This window comes from Aphanomyces astaci (genome assembly GCF_000520075.1).
Source record: "Aphanomyces astaci strain APO3 unplaced genomic scaffold supercont1.5, whole genome shotgun sequence".
In the NCBI taxonomy this organism is placed as follows: Eukaryota; Oomycota; class Saprolegniomycetes; order Saprolegniales; family Verrucalvaceae; genus Aphanomyces; species Aphanomyces astaci.
In genome coordinates, this window is record NW_009798268.1 from 702,813 (window position 1) to 718,412 (window position 15,600).

General features: G+C 52.0%; 6 protein-coding genes across 11 annotated transcripts; 2 read left to right on the forward strand and 4 right to left on the reverse strand.

The window, feature by feature from the left end:
• Positions 1–77: 77 nt before the first annotated feature.
• Positions 78–1,268, forward strand: H257_03005. Of its 2 annotated transcripts, none has more exons than XM_009826885.1 (2): positions 78–179; positions 239–1,268. In XM_009826885.1, the coding sequence occupies exons 1-2, from the start codon at positions 90–92 to the stop codon at positions 1,214–1,216; spliced, it is 1,068 nt and encodes a 355-aa protein (XP_009825187.1). In that variant the 5' UTR covers positions 78–89; the 3' UTR covers positions 1,217–1,268. The 2 variants fall into 2 exon arrangements, with proteins under 2 accessions (XP_009825187.1, XP_009825186.1); XM_009826884.1 differs by having other exon boundaries at positions 82–179; positions 233–1,268.
• A 791-nt stretch (positions 1,269–2,059) lies between these two features.
• H257_03006 (hypothetical protein) lies at positions 2,060–3,651 on the reverse strand. Its single transcript, XM_009826886.1, has 2 exons — positions 3,394–3,651; positions 2,060–3,334 (listed from the first exon to the last, which is right to left on the reverse strand). Exons 1-2 carry the CDS (start codon positions 3,523–3,525, stop codon positions 2,198–2,200), a joined length of 1,269 nt encoding a protein of 422 aa, XP_009825188.1. The 5' UTR covers positions 3,526–3,651; the 3' UTR covers positions 2,060–2,197.
• A 543-nt stretch (positions 3,652–4,194) lies between these two features.
• Positions 4,195–4,920, forward strand: H257_03007 (hypothetical protein; the record flags this gene model as incomplete). The annotated part of the gene is made up of 1 exon (XM_009826887.1): positions 4,195–4,920. The coding sequence occupies one exon, from the start codon at positions 4,195–4,197 to the stop codon at positions 4,918–4,920; it is 726 nt and encodes a 241-aa protein (XP_009825189.1).
• A 121-nt stretch (positions 4,921–5,041) lies between these two features.
• H257_03008 (hypothetical protein) lies at positions 5,042–7,809 on the reverse strand. 4 transcript variants are annotated; one of them, XM_009826888.1, is made up of 6 exons: positions 7,530–7,809; positions 7,246–7,459; positions 6,982–7,177; positions 6,805–6,926; positions 6,529–6,759; positions 5,042–6,447 (listed from the first exon to the last, which is right to left on the reverse strand). In XM_009826888.1, the coding sequence occupies exons 1-6, from the start codon at positions 7,636–7,638 to the stop codon at positions 5,592–5,594; spliced, it is 1,728 nt and encodes a 575-aa protein (XP_009825190.1). In that variant the 5' UTR covers positions 7,639–7,809; the 3' UTR covers positions 5,042–5,591. The 4 variants fall into 4 exon arrangements, with proteins under 4 accessions (XP_009825190.1, XP_009825193.1, XP_009825191.1 ...); XM_009826891.1 differs by having other exon boundaries at positions 6,982–7,459; XM_009826889.1 differs by having other exon boundaries at positions 7,246–7,809.
• An 824-nt stretch (positions 7,810–8,633) lies between these two features.
• On the reverse strand, positions 8,634–11,453 carry H257_03009 (hypothetical protein). Its single transcript, XM_009826892.1, has 8 exons — positions 10,950–11,453; positions 10,748–10,902; positions 10,518–10,670; positions 10,263–10,457; positions 9,900–10,184; positions 9,294–9,803; positions 9,070–9,235; positions 8,634–8,982 (listed from the first exon to the last, which is right to left on the reverse strand). The coding sequence occupies exons 1-8, from the start codon at positions 11,440–11,442 to the stop codon at positions 8,705–8,707; spliced, it is 2,235 nt and encodes a 744-aa protein (XP_009825194.1). The 5' UTR covers positions 11,443–11,453; the 3' UTR covers positions 8,634–8,704.
• A 768-nt stretch (positions 11,454–12,221) lies between these two features.
• On the reverse strand, positions 12,222–15,541 carry H257_03010. Of its 2 annotated transcripts, XM_009826893.1 has the most exons (9): positions 14,699–15,541; positions 14,263–14,612; positions 14,042–14,171; positions 13,880–13,965; positions 13,719–13,803; positions 13,585–13,655; positions 13,419–13,467; positions 12,975–13,348; positions 12,222–12,898 (listed from the first exon to the last, which is right to left on the reverse strand). In XM_009826893.1, exons 1-9 carry the CDS (start codon positions 15,437–15,439, stop codon positions 12,253–12,255), a joined length of 2,532 nt encoding a protein of 843 aa, XP_009825195.1. In that variant the 5' UTR covers positions 15,440–15,541; the 3' UTR covers positions 12,222–12,252. The 2 variants fall into 2 exon arrangements, with proteins under 2 accessions (XP_009825195.1, XP_009825196.1); XM_009826894.1 differs by having other exon boundaries at positions 12,222–13,348.
• Positions 15,542–15,600: the final 59 nt, after the last annotated feature.

Sequence of the window (15,600 nt, forward strand, 5' to 3'; positions counted from 1 at the left end):
TAGAGGGTTCTGATTGGTCAGATCTTTCATTGTTTGACCAATCCAATTGCTCGCATCACAGTTCGGGTATTTTCCATCAAAGTGCAAACATGCCAAGAAGTGCAAACATGCCAAGCAGGGACGCCTTCGATCCGCCACCACCGTCGATGTTTGAGCAAGGAAGAGTCCTCTTGATGCAGGTAGACACTGCGCTCCTTCGATCACATATCGGCCACATTAACTATCCACTCAGCTGCAGCACTTGGCGCATGCGCTCAGGCATCACAATCCACAGCACGGAGCCTTGTTGCGGGCTGTCATCATGTCCATGCGTATTGTACGAGAGTGCGTCAACAGCGACCTCGCCAACGAATTCGACTGCGATAGCAACAGCAGCAACACCATGGCAAACAAGACTTCCATTTATGTGTCCAAGTTGATTCAGCGATGTCAAGACGAAGCGGGGGTCACATGCCCTGATGCAGCCGCCGTACACACAAATCGATCAAGTCTGGTTGATAGAGAAATGGAAGCAATCAAGGGCTTGATGAACACCCCATTCTCGCTACAGACATCCACCCTAGACACGTTGCGTCGTGTCATCCAGCATCTTCGCCAGCAAGAAGAAACCCGACCCTTTCATGTCCAACTCCGAGCGTGCCAACTCCAACTCTCGACATCGTACGACGTCAGCTCGTTCGCATACGGTTCGACGCCGCTCTTCACATGGATCGATCTGTTCCGGTCGCCTGTTTTAGTCGATTGCATTGCGCGGATCAAGGAATCGCCCCAGCAACATGCGTCGGCGTGTACCGTGTTCGGATCCTCAGCAGGGTCGCTAGTGTTCTTCACGTCGTTGATCTGCGGCATTCGCGTCCAAGGCATCGAGATCTTACCCTTCCTTGTCGAAACTTCGACCGACACCCAGCGCCGCTTTCTCATGGAAGAACGCGTCGACTTTCAATGCAGGGATATGCTTACAGCGGACCTTCAACATGTGCAGCTCCTCGTGCTTACATCGCAATGCTGGGAAGCCGGCCTTATCAAGGCCCTTGTGAACAAGCTGGAGAAGGAACTGCCGCCGCTGGCCCTCGTCCTCGACTACACGGCGGCGCTGTCTTCCGCGGGTGGGTTTACGCTCGTGCAGTCCACCACGGGCGTGGTGTCGTGGAACAAGAGCCACACGTTCAACGTGTACCGCAACACTGCGGCGCTCCATAACCAACACGATGGATGATTTATTAGTGTTAATAAATATACTTTGAAGTAACATAAAAAACCAATTTAAGATAACTTTTTTGGAGGCGTCGGATTAGAATAAAAAAAATGGACATAACTTTTGAGTCCGTTACGATATTTGAGTTTTGAATAGTGATTCCAATAGACAAGACGCTCTGCTTTCAGTGCATAATCGAATTGTCAGGCGATGATCTTCACAGGTAAATTTATTACTTTCTAAGCATTTGTACTCACATTTTGATAACCAATTTAAGATAACATTTTTATCGTAAAGTATGCATGTGTCGGAGCATTGAAATTATGTGTTTACAGTTAGCGGAAGCGGTTACAACAGGTTGCATATAATTTATACAAGGGTACTGTTTTATAGAGTTATATTTCAGTGGTGGATGGATGTCCACCGAGTTTAACACTCGATACAACGTCAGATCCAACCCAATGTGGCTCGTGTCGACTAGGGTACTTTGAGCCCAATCTTGAATGACTGGTACCGATGGCTTTTACGCCGTTTTTGCATTTTATTCACGTGACGGAATGGTCAGCATTATATGACAGAGGTTTTGACTCGAACAAATAACGAGGTGTGATTGGGCAATGCAAAGTTATCCTAAATTAGGTTAACTGTAAGTTATCTTAAACTGGTTTTTTACGTTATAACCACCTTTAGTGGCGAATAATAAATGAATAAATGATGTGTGTGCTCTCGACCCTTTTTTTCGACTACGATTTTTATGATTGTTACTGTAAGCTTATCTATTTGTACGTTTATCTATTTAATTTATGGCAATAGAGGCGAAAATAAATGAATAAATGAAGTCTGTGCTCTCGACCTTGTTTTTCACCGACGATTTATGATCGTTATCTATATATGGCAATAATAAATCAGTCTGCGACGCAATATTTTAACTGTAACGTTAATAAATTCTGGTGACGTTGTATCAAAAATTAAAAATGGCCAATAAAGTAAATCGTAGCAGCGTTACTTGATCACAAGCACGCGCTTGTCGCGTTCTTCACGCCGTCGCTTCACCATGTCGACCTTGGCGGCGCGGATGGCCTTCTCCGCATCCGCCTTGCTCTCGGCGAGGGCGCGGCGGTGTTCGCGGAGCTTCTGGGCCTCTTCTCGAGCGGCCAGTTCGCGTTTCTCCTTCTCCTCACGCCGCTTTGCCGCCATGTCCTGCTTCGATTCTTGCTTCGGCACTGATGTGATGATGACGTCGCTGCAGTCGGACGCGTTCGAAAACTTGCGGGTACGAAGGGGCACGGTCGTCGGCTTGGGGACCGACGCTGGGGGTCGCAGTAAGCTGCGCGTCGATTTCGTGGGCGGCACCATCGCTACCTTGTTCTTGAGAGAAGCGGGCAACGGCGTGCGCTTGAACGGCGTCGTCGGCGGCGGCTGTGGCATCGTCTTCTTCACCATCGTCGCCTTCGAGACACTTGCTGGGGCAACGTACTGCTTCCGTGGGCGACTTGCCGCCGTCAGCACCGGCAGCTTGGACGTGAATACCGGCCGAGGCGACGGTGGCGGGGTCACGTCTTGCGCCGGGTCATGGTCCATCACGGATCCGTCGCATGACTCGACGTCGGTCGCGTCGAGTCCTGGGGAGTACCGCGCCGCCTCGTCGGGGAATTCCTGTTTCATGAATTGGAAGATTTCGTCGTATTGGTTGTTCAACGACTCGGTTGTGTTCAAGTCGTCGTCCATCGAGTATTGACTCGCGGTTTCCACGCTCGACGGGACTTGCGCTGACCACGGCAATGACACGGGCGACAACGGCGCCACGGGGCTTTCCGGGATCGATTCCAACACGGATTCGCGCACGTCTTCTTCAGATTCCGGTTCTGTCATGTCATTGTAGGAAGGTACCGCCACATGCGTGGTTGCCACTGAAATCGCGTGTTCGACCATCGGGGTCATTTCCTCGTCGATCTGAGCCATATACGCCTCGATCATCTGTTGCACTCGAAACACCTCTTCCTCGGGAATCTTTGGGGTGCCGTCGTCGTTGTTGTTTGATTCTGGTTGTCCGTCCTTGGGGTCATGACTACACCCTGGGCCACATGCAATCAAACTACCGTCAGCCGCCACATCCCCGCTCATAGAACACGCCCGATGCTATACAAACCGCATGAGTTCCATCGACCAGTGACATCCGCATCTATACCAAGTCGTACCAAATGCACCATGCCGTGAATCTTGCGCGCAATTTCATCGGGCAGTAGAATATTGACTCCGTCGCTTTGCAAGTTCTCGTACACCTCCAAGATCAGGTCTTCCAGCTCCTTTCGACACTCCATGGTCGTCATGTCCACGCTTCCTTCCTCTTGGATCGTTATCTTCTCTGTGCTAAGGTCCTTGACGTTGCGCGGAAGTGCTTCACCTGAAGCACCGCCACTCGCCGCCAAACACCTTGGGAGTCAAGACCAAAACGCAGACTGCGCATGGGTGGAGCCGGTAAGATCCTGACAACGGATTACGACCAATGGTTTCATCATATCATGCTTGGATTCCATACAAAATAGCCCACACGACGACATTCAAGCCATCACGACCGGCCCATATGAGACATTCGTGCATAAAAACCACTTGTGCACTGTATATCGATTATCAGCATGGGTTTGCCAGGTGAGAAGGGGAAGGATGCTGACCAATCAGCGTCGTCCTCCGGCGGTTGAAAATTCCAAAATTGCTGGGCGGTGATTGGCTGACTGTGATGTGGTGCAATGTGTTATAATAAAATGCGCAACGTCCTCGAAAATTATAATTTCGGACATATTATAATATCGTCGATCAATTATGAAACCACTTGGCGTTTCATACGTGGCATGTCCAGCATGGAGCAAACAGTTTTATAAATTCAAAAATCAGAATTCCGAATGGCATGGACCGTCAAATAATGCACCACACACTCGCTCGCGGCGAGCCCCCCCCCAAGTGTTTCATTCTCAAATCATCCCTGCGGATCCATTGCCACCATGCAATCCATCGCGAACGAGCGCAACTCCTGGACCGCCCTCGTTGAAGAAGTGGCCCTCATCGAGTCCCCTGGTACAGCATCGCTTGCGGCGTGCGATCATGATATGGTGAACTGGGAAGACGTCGGGTCTATCTTCAGCGACGCGCTTGTGGACGAAGCCAGTATTGACCAAGCGATTTCAACCGCTACCACCAACGCCGACTTCGACTGGACCGACCTACTCCAGGCCTTCAACGCACCCGTCCCCTTGGAAACACAGTCATTGGTGTTCGCCATGACCACCCCACCACACAGTACCAACCCACGAACCAACTCCAAGTGCGGTAAAGCCACTGATCTCCACCCCTCCAGCAAGAAATGCCCTAAGAAGTGCTCGGAGCCTACGTGCTGGAACAAGATTCGATCGCGAGGCTACTGCAAAATGCACGGAGGGGGCAAGCGGTGCTTGATTCCAGGCTGCAACACCTGTAGCGTGGGCGGGTATTACTGCATCAAGCATGGAGGCGGCAAGAAGTGCAGTATCAACGGCTGCTCAAATGCCATTCAGTCTCGAGGGGTGTGCAAAGCCCATGGCGGGGGTGCCAGGTGCACAGTCGCAGGGTGTCAAAAGAGCAGCCAGGGCAAAGGACTTTGCACGTCACACGGAGGCGGCAAGCGCTGCGAAGTCAGTGGTTGCGGCAAAGGGGCTCAAACTAGGGGTCGGTGTTACGCTCATTGTGGTTAAACCCTGACGATCGCTACACGGCAATGCTGTATAACATATTTATAAATGCCCGGGATAAAGTTATAACTAACGTTATGACTTGTTCGAGTGAAGTCAGTGTAGTGAGCTTAAATCATCAGTAAACTTACCCGACACACTTGTTTCTACTGGATGGATACATGTGTGGACGGCTGGGGGACGATCGTGGCGGGCAAGCGTTGGGCGAGACTGACGCGAGAGACCGCACATGGCAACAATAAAACCAACGGATAGAACAAACGGCAGCTTCTTCTTCGTCGAGCTCCATTGGTCCGACGAGTAACGGCCTTCGAAGTCCTCTGTGCTCTGCATTCTCCGTGATCCGACGTACTGGTCAACTGCCCGCTAGAGACAACTTATGGCACTCGAGGAGGAAGCAGATGCTGGCGCCACCACGAGCCATGCCAGTGCTACTACGCTCAACGAACTGCGAGCGTACTATCGCCACGCCCCCGACGCCATCGAGTAGGTCGCACACCTGTCTCCATCCAACACTCATGTCAACTTAGAACCGCCGTGCACATGGTACTTGTGTTTGCAGCCCTTCCAGTCTTGCACTATTGTTTCACCGTGTGGGCCATACATTCGGTAGTGTAGTGCATAACTTATTTTAGTTCCAATTTTTAAACTACAACGCGCCCAACACAATCACACTAGTCGTCCCTATCATCATCCTCTTCGTCCCCGGTGGTGGCGGTGTCGCCGCCCACGGCGGCTTGGACGTATCGTCGATGGGTGCCTCGGTGTCCAGAGCAGCTCAAGAGCACGCTCAGTGGCGTGGGGGTAAATCGCGTCGGGCGAAAGTACTCGAGGGCGAAGTATGCGTCTTCAAAGAGGGCCACAACCTTTTGAAACGCAAAGCTCGCGGCGCTCACGTTGCGGTCGGGGTGGATGGGGTCCTCCACCACGAGCCGCAGATGGAGCCCGTGCATGGTCGAGTCGGTCATGTCCCGAAGGCGGTAGATGAAGCCCCCGTTGCGGATGCTCAGCCCGCTCTTGCGGTAGTCAAACACACACCCGAAGAACTCGAGCAGCTGCCGCGCGTGCGCGCCCAGACACACGACGCGCACGGTCTCGTCGTCGCATGCTTCGTCGGCCGACGTGTCTTCCGTGTCGGCTTGGCTGCTGGATTCGCTCACAATGTCATGGTGGTCGTCTGCTGTTTTGTGATGACTTGGTAGTGACAACGACGCTTCCTTGGCAGCCATCGTCGCATACGTGATGGGCGGGACGGGACCGACCGCCGCCGCCGCGTACGACATGACGCTGTTCTTTGTCGGTTCGAGCACGGCGGCATACGACTTTGGCAGCGGCGCAGCGGGGGGACTCGTACCCGCGACGGGCTTTAGAAGAGGAGGTTGAGCAGACTTATCCGACAACGGGTTTGGTTTCTTCTTTGGGCTTTCTTGCTTGAGTTTAGGTTCTCTTGACATGTCAATTGAGATGGCTTCGGTGGGAAGGGACCCCGATGCATACACGAGCGCCGCATTGAACGCGTTTGATCCAGCCCTGGAAGTACAACGACCAGAGCTTAGACCATACAGTCTTAATGTACTACACTACAAGTGAAGGATATATATGTATGTGTACCTCCACAATTGGGCAAAGTGCACAATCATGAGCACGATTGAATACGAACTCAGACCGCCCGTATACGCGTCGTTCAGTCCCCGTTCGCGAAGAAGTTGCTTAAACACAATCGCCAACGGATACAGTTCTGGCAACTCGTCCACCAAACACTTGATCAAGTCCCGAGCCAGCAACCCGCTGTGCGTGTTGGCCGTTTCGAATGTAATGTCAATGGGTACCGACGAGTCCGTACTACTCAATCGTTGTCAGAAAGTAAATCGATGGAGTATGAAGTACCTGACGAGTTTCAGCAACGGCACTTTGGCCGACTCGACCAGCAAGATGGACTCGACCCATTTCTCATGCTTCAACGACGCCGCCAAGCACTTGAGATGGGAGCTTGCGTCGTCGGACGTTCCCTACAGCACCCCCCCATCCACATGATGATCCAACCTTACGTAACCAAATGAGTACCAGGATGACAAGGTCAATGTCGCTACTGGGCAGCCAAATCCCGGTAGAATACGATCCGTACGTTTCCACGGTCGCATCGGGCCATAGTTTGCGCACACTGGCGCGCACCAAATCGATGGTCTTTTCAATGTGCACTGCCATTTCAGATACGATGGCGCGGGTGTAGCGCGCATAATCGACGATTTCCTGATGAAGTCTGCGCATCGTCGCATATTTTAGTGGACACGCACATCAAGGGACACACGTCCCCATGCACAGCTCTACCTGTCGTCCAACGATCCAGAGAGGGTGCCGCAGTGCCAGCTGGGGGTTTTCACAGGCAACGTACTCATATTTTTCTGCTCGGGTTTGGTTTGTCGGGACTGGGGTTCGTTCGTGATGCCCCATACCGACGTGGGCGGCCCTGCCGCCAAGGCTTCGATGGTAGGGGATTTCCCTTTTTTCTTTTTCGTGGACTTGTCCGCTGGCGGATCAACGACTACATTGGCACCTTGGATAAGACTGCGGCGACGAAACGTGGCGATAGATAGGGAAACGCATCTCGCTACCTTTCTTCTTCATTTGAAGAACGTTGGGCTTTGGGGTCAGCTGCTTCTTCTTCGGCCCGAGAGCAGAAGCCGCGGTAGTCGCCGGATGTAAACGACGACGTTGTTGCATGGGTGAACGTGATGATGTGGTATGTTTGCCGAGCGGAGCAATGGGGATGAGCTGGAGCGTCAATGCGAGCCGGCGTGTCCCTGAGAGTGTGCAAGTCCTTGAAGAGATGTCGGTCTGTCGTTGCTGCCGCCTGCCGTCGTAAGGTGGGTGGAGCTGCTTGTCAAAACCTGCTTTGACCACTTTGGATTGGTGGCTAGAATTTTTATATTTTCGCGGATACTTGGTGTAACTGACTCTCGTCAATTGCGACGAGTCAATTATAGCCAATCATATCGCGATATATTCAAACGTCATCCAATCGAAACATGCCATTTCACAACAATTCACTGTTTTTCGGAATTTTCTAAGTGTTGCTGTACTAGTATTACTTTTCCGTACATAAATCTTACGATTTGGACTAAATGTACGATTCCCCCAAGTTCAATTCATGCATCCTGCCAAAATGTACGTACTGTGTACAATGAACGATGGATTGAACGTACGAGAAACTCGTGACCTTTTACTTGTACTTCGTAGCAATATTTACGAAAATGTGAGCAAAAGTATATCCTCCCAACCCGAATAAGCTATGAAAAACCATGCCCCGTTCTACAGTACCGTAGTCGATAATTGGGTCTACAGGTCGTGCTATACATTGTATACGATGGTCGAAAGACTTACATAGCATGTATTAATACTACAAAAGTAATCCACCACAGCCACATCTCAAAAAAGCAATTCCTACGTGTACTCAAATGGCATTGACTGTGACTGGCGATCGGATTTGTGGACGCCCTGATTGGTCGAATTTAAACTTCAACATGCCATTTATCAAGACTGTCAGCTGTAAATAACGCTACTGTACTGTGTGAGTACTGTATGGGAGGGGAGTGATTTCAGATTAACGTTATTGGGAAAAGACGCTACTGATAAAACACGTTTTACTGCTGAACAGTAATCCCCTTAATCAAGTACTGACTGCTCCACATCAACAACTCTGTACTAGTAGTACTAACGTTACGCTTAGTACATTTCAAAGCACCAATAAATCTATGAGTACACAGTTGCTTCGTTCTAATAACTAACGTTACTCGTCGTACTCCATCGAGTCGTAGCCATCCTTCTCGTCGTTTTCGTCCACGTCCAACTCTAGCATGAGTGCCTTGATGCGCACGAGGGAGCCCGTGGCGGCCGTGACCGACAAGGACGAGTGGCGCTTGTTGGCAATGATCACAATGTCCGAGTCGGCGGTTTGGATGGGCTCGCTCTCGTCCAGTGCCAATATCACACTGCCGTCGTCCAAGTCGTTGAGCTGCGCTTGTGCTTTCTCACTCAAGTGCTTTAGCCATGCATGCTTGACGTTCACTACCATATCACATATATATATATCGTCAGTATGCATCATCACACACCATCACATATATTCAGTCTTGGTGTCAAGGGCAAACTGACCCATTTGGGAAAACTCGTCCATGTCCAACGTAATCACACGTTCCGAACAATGCCGGACGATCGCGCGCAGACCGTCGTCCGCCACAACACACCCCGTCGGAGTCATTTGAAACGCCGTCGTGCCCGCCTTGTGCACATGCAGCCGACCAGCATACCGCCCCAGCACCTACACGAAGAAGTTGTTGTGTTAGCACACCTCTAAGTCGAAAATGCCCTAGCCCTACATTGGCGACACCCTCTGTGACGTAGTGCACATCGCGGGTCTTGGTAAAGTTCAAGTGTTCCATAAAGCTCGTGGAAGGCAAATCAATGCCAAACCCACTCGACACTAGCTTGAAGTGACCAGAGCTGATGGGGCTGTATACCCCCACGCGCTGCTTCAGTAGCTTCTTTTTGTCCGCGGTGGCGACTTTCTTGTCCGAGGAAGGTAGCGGCGCGGCGGCAGCGGGACCAGCAGCCACCGAAACCAACTCGTTCGTCTTGTGCAGCACGGCCACAAACATCCCGTGCGTGTCGTTGTCATGGGGCAGTACCCGCACACATCGGTCCAAGTGGAACGACTTTTCCGATGCTTGGGGGCCAAACATGGTCGGGCGGAGCTTGAGGCGCCGCCGAGTGTCTTCGGAAGTGGACTCGAACGACTTGAGCGTGGCCAGCGAGTCGTCGACGACCTCCCACGACTCGACCCCCGGTCGGGTCTGCAAAGCAGGCACAGCGTCGGACACGTCCACCAACTAGACCCAGTCAAACAAAAACATACCGTCAGTTTGCACATTGTGGCCACACCACCAGGAACTTCAAGGAGACACAAGACCAGGGCAATTACATACTTCGCACGCTCCTGTACGTAGCAACGCCGCCACAATCGCTTCGTTCTCGACGGGGCTGAACGACCGCGTGGCGTACACCAGCCGCCCGCCCACCGCCAGCAGCTGCAGCGACCTCGTGGCCAGCTCCAGCTGCGTCGCGTGGAACGCATACGCGGTCGACGGGGCCCAGCAGCGCCATTTCTCCGGGAACTTTCGGATCGATCCGTCGCCAGAACACGGCACGGAGCACAGAATGCGATCAAACAGTCGGTCTCCGTCGCCTTCGATGTCGGGAAACTCTTCGCTCTACGATCACAACAGCAATCGGTATGTCATAAGCCGAGTATATCCATCTAGACAGGTCGTAGTGTTTCGGCGTTGTACCTTGTGCGCAGTGACAATCACTGACGCGGCGTTCGCGACAGTCTGAGCGACCATCCGAGTTGCTTTGGTTGCGCTGGCCGCGTCCTGCTCGTTGACTACGACTACCCCCTTGGGTTCAAACTCGTTGGTCGGGTCTTGCAGGCCTTCCACGATCTGGGCGGCGCGGCTCGCCCCCGATCCGTTCAAGTCGAGTACCTATACACCATTTTGAATACGATTTTATTTGGGGGGGGGGTATAGCAAAGATGTACGTACAGCATGGCCTGGGTGGACGTCCAAGTAGATGGGAAGCAGCATGTTGGTCGGTTCTTGGCGGACCAACGTGCCCGCGGCCGTTTGGTCTCGAATGAACGTGTTGATCCCATCCAATTGCTTGGTTTTCCGAAGCGTTTTGCTGTCCACGTTGATCTACACAAACCACAACCCTAACCATCCACAAAGGCCAAAGGAACCACCTCAACAACATGCTGGTCGTTCTTCAGTACCTTCCAAATCGACGACGAGTCGTCGTTCAACCACTCCACGGGTTGCAACTGCAGCGGCTTTTCTTCGCCAGTCGACAGCTTCAGCACCGATCCATCCACGTCAAAATCGCACTCCACACTGCCTTTGGCAATGTCGCTCAAGCTGCGAAACGTGCCTAGTCCAATATCGTTTGAATCGGCAAAGTGCTTTTTATTGACGTACCGTTGATGCGAAAGTGCACGGACGGCGGGGTTTCCAGGCACTTGGTGACCACTTTCCACTCCGTGTCATCGATGCCCCACAGCTGACGGTAATACTCTTCAAACGCAGAGTTTTCACGGCCAAACTTGCGCCACACGACCTTCTCGGACCGAATGGCCTTTTGCTCCAACAACCGCTTCTTGCGCTCTTCCAAAGGCAAGTCGTTGTTCAGCTTCTTCTTACGCGGTTCAGGCTCTTCGTTGGCCACGTGGGCAGGCTCCTTCTTGCCCTTCTTTTTGTTCTTCTTCTTGCTCTTGCCCTCGTCGGCGACCACCTGGGTCGTGAAGTCACGGACACCGGCATTCTCGAGAGACTTTAGCGGAATTCCATGCTTGTACGAGTCCTCTTCCTCGTCACTAGAGCCACTGTAGTACACCGCCTTGCGCTTCTCCGCAACAGGAGCAGCGGCGGCGGGCTTCTTGTGGTTTCGTCCACCTTGCTTGGATTTCGCCATGGCCAACAACTTCCGACTAACGATTGGCGGGCTCGGGATTGAGTTCCGGCTATTTGATTGGCCAGTGAAGAACTTCAATTTGCCAATGGTCATTTTCATTGTTTTTGTGGAAAGGGCAACACAACGTTATTCATCCCCCAATCATGTATTTTCAAGTAGTAATAACTACGAAGTACTTCATTGTAAATTTGTGATTGGTGTATTTGTAACGTAGGTGACCAGTTTATGGTGCACTTGAAAGAGACTTCGTCGTAGAATGCAGCTTACTCGTCTCCCAGGACCGGGTTTTCAATTCTGAAAAGTGCTGCATGAAGCCGAAAGGTTGGGCATTCTTCTCATTATTTAACCGGCTTGAATAGACTTCGGCTTAGCGTTCATTTACTTGGATTCCACTCATTTCAAGGCAAAATAGGTTTATGGTGCACGGTTTAAGCTTAAAATATGTATGCTGGTTTTGCTTATTTTTTTGTGATTTCATTTTTCTAGTGATTCGATTGGCTAACGTTACTCCAAAACTAAAGCAATTCCATTGGCCAATTTGAGTGCACCTTAAACTGTCCCGTGCACCATAAACTGGCCATCTACGTTATAATACATATGGTAGTAGTATTAATACTACAGTAGTACTTCATATTAATAACGTTACGGTACATGTACTAATTGTAAGTTACCAGTATTCTCCAAGGATGTGCGCTTCAAATAATGGCAAAGTACAGTAGTTCCTTTACACGAAACCGAGTTGCGACTGCAGTAGACGATACTAGTACATCATCATCAAGTCCCATAAATATACCACGTGCGTATTACTCATTATAGCCATAAATTACGATTTGACGTGGCCCCCATCAAGAGGTCTCGCCCGCCGATCTTCCCATGAGCTTCTTCGCGCCCCGCTGCCACGAGCGCATGCATGTTGGTGAAGCTGAACGTGCGGAAGGCTTCGGGGGTCATGGCGAAACTCCCGTCCAAGAAGCGGTCTCTGGGGGCCGACGCCCCCCCCGAGTGTTTGCCCGATGACGACAGCCGTGCCCCCCCGCTGCTGCTGCTGCTGGACAACTTAGGGATATCAATCGACTTTGTCGGACCAACCACGAGGTCGTTGGACGACGATGACGTGGCATCGCCACTGTCGTCCACGAAAGCTTCGGTCAAGTTGCGGTTGTTGAAGTAGCTCGTGTCGTACGGATCGTCCAACGTCGGAACGAACGGCGGCGTCGTGTCCAATAGCGTGTCCCAATGCACCCCGTGGTCCTGAAAGAACGGATGCATCGTCAGGTCGGTCCACCCGAGGCGGGTATCGGGGTTCGGGTCGAGCAGGCGGTTGATCAGGTCCTCCACGTGGGGGCTCAGCCGCTGGTCTTCGTTCGGCCAGTCGATGCGGCGGTCCAGAATGTTGGCAAAGATCGCTTCGACCGTGTCGTCGTTAAAGGGAGGGAACCCCACGAGCATTTCGTACCTAACAAACACACACGCAAACAACAGTCCAGCCACACACCATTTCCAATTCCCTGGCAACAACGACATATACGTACAGAATCACCCCCAGTGCCCAATAATCGACAGGGGTGCCGTGCTCGTGCCCCAACAGAATCTCTGGACTCAAATAGTCTGGCGTGCCACATCGATGCTTGGATCCGTCCTGATCTTTGGGGCTGTCGGCGAATGCGTTGAGAAATTCCCCCCGCATGTGGCAATCGTCCGAAGCCGCGACGCCGTCAGGGCCTGGGGATGGATGGAACACGTCGAGCACTTCGAGCAAGTCTTCGTCGTCACTGTAGTCGTGGCAAAGGTCACTATTGGTGCTGCTCTGGTCACTATTCGACGACGACCGTTGGCGGTCGGGGGACATGGACGCTGCTGTGTCAGTCATGATCACGCCTTCTTCCGACAGCCCAAAGTCCGTCAACTAGTCGAGTTGTTCCACAGTTTATATAAAGTCGTCGGTGAAAAACCACTAGGGGGAGGTTTTGCCTTACCTTGATGTGGCCATTGGACCCGATCAATATATTGTCTGGCTTCAAATCTCTACAAGTTGCAATCCCCCCAGTATCCTCTGATTCAGTATCGACCACAGCTCGACTCGATCCAGGAGCAGGTATATATATATATCTTCCAACCTCCTATATATATATATAGCGTTACCGATGCACACACCCTTTCGAGTGCAAGTGGTTCAACGCCAAGGCGATTTCGGCAATGTAAATGCACGCAACCTACCACGACATACATATATTTCTTGTGTCATATGATGCACTTTGCTGTTTGAGATTACGTACCCGTTCTTCTAGTCGCACAATGCACTCCAACAACGACATAAAGTCCCCTCCAGGCAAGTACTCCATGACCAGAAACAAGTTGAACCTACACGTTTCCATGTTGATATGCTGTTTGACGAACCAACGAATGAACGAACGAACGGACGACCACGTCAACGTACTGCGATTGAAACGTCCAAAACAACTTTACGACAAACGGGCTTTGCACACTGGCCAAAATATCGCGCTCCGCTTCAATGTTGGACAGCTACAACCGTCCATATCCATCCATTTTTCAGTATCATTGTCATCGGTACAGACCCATTTCTAGGCTCGTCGCGCACCTGGTTCTTTCGCAACACGTGTTCCTTGGCCAGAACTTTGATCGCATATTGGTCGCCCGTTGTCTTCTTCTTGGCCAAGTACACTTTGCCGTACGCACCCTTGGAGATGGGCTTGATAATGTCGAAGTCACTAGGATCGTCCACATTCGGCAGTGTCAAGTGTAGTCCTCCTTTCTAGGGGCACACAACAACAACAACCATGGCTAGAGTTTTTATCGTACTCGATGGTCACGCGCAGCGACGGCAGCTTGGGATGGCCACCACCACTACTGGGGTTGATGGGGGTTCCAGCGTGGCGCCGCTGGTTGTTGTCTTGGTGCTCCAACGACTTTGTACGGTAGACTGGGGCCGACGTGTGGTGCACAAGCATCTTCTTGTGCGTTTTCCGCATTTGGTTCATTTTCGCATGAATCAAGTGCTGAATGCGGGCGCTGTACTTGGCCCCGCGGTCCACGACCCAGCTGGACGTGGGGCGGTCGCCGACGACCTCGTCGCAGTTTTGGTCGAGCAGCTTCATCAGCCGGACGCACAACTCGAACGAATCGACACTCGCAATGTCGCATATCGCCGCCTGACAAGCCGCCGCCACGTCATCACACGATGACATGTGGAAATGTAGACATAGATGGATGGATGACGAATGATTCTACTGCCTACCTGCAGGGCAATGGCGCGCATGGTCTTGTATAGAGCCACGTCGGTATCGCTAAAGTAGGACAACATGTCGTGGGTGCGCATGTTCGAGTCGAGCACGTCGGCGATGCGCAGCAGCATGCTGTTGATGTGGCTGGCCTCCTGCTCGTGTTTCTTGGAGAAAACACACAGCTCCATGTGCTCGTCCAGCCGAGATGCTTCCACACGGCATTCGCAGAGGCGGCACACTACCATGCTGCTGTCGCAAGTGGTGAAACTCACGTACATGGGGCGTTCCGTCGTCCCGAGCATGCGAAGCACTTCGTCCCCGTGCAGGGTGTGGACCTGCTGGTCGTTGATGACGTCGACCACGAGCCCTGGACGCAGCTGACTCCCCACGACCACCTGCGTTGTGTGCTTGCTTTTGAAATGTCGTGATGACGACGACGACAATGTAGCTGCGACACTCTTGATCACGACGCGGTCCGTGGTGTCGTCGATAGCAAACTCGATGCCCAACAACCCTTCGCCAAAGATGACCTCGAATACTTCCTCGTGATAGATCGTGGCCGCGTCGGACGCGGCGTCGGGCGGCGCACGCCACTTGAGGTGATATTGCTGCCAGCGCTGGCGTGCACTGGACACAATTTTCTGATGTGCGTGCTCGGTGCCTGGTCGGGGAATGTTGAGGCTGTACTGCCGCAAGAGATGTGAGTGGTGTGCAGGCGACATCAACACTTCGTCTGAGAGGAGCTCCGTGTTCATGATCGTGTGTGTGATGGACAACAAAAAGCCTTCTTCGTCCGCCGACCGATGAAATGTGATATGCTGCGAGGTGGCAACCCAAACACTGAAAATCCTTCCGTCATCCTATAATGCTTTGTGCCTTAAATAGAAATCGAATTGTGTCCTTTATATTGAGACCA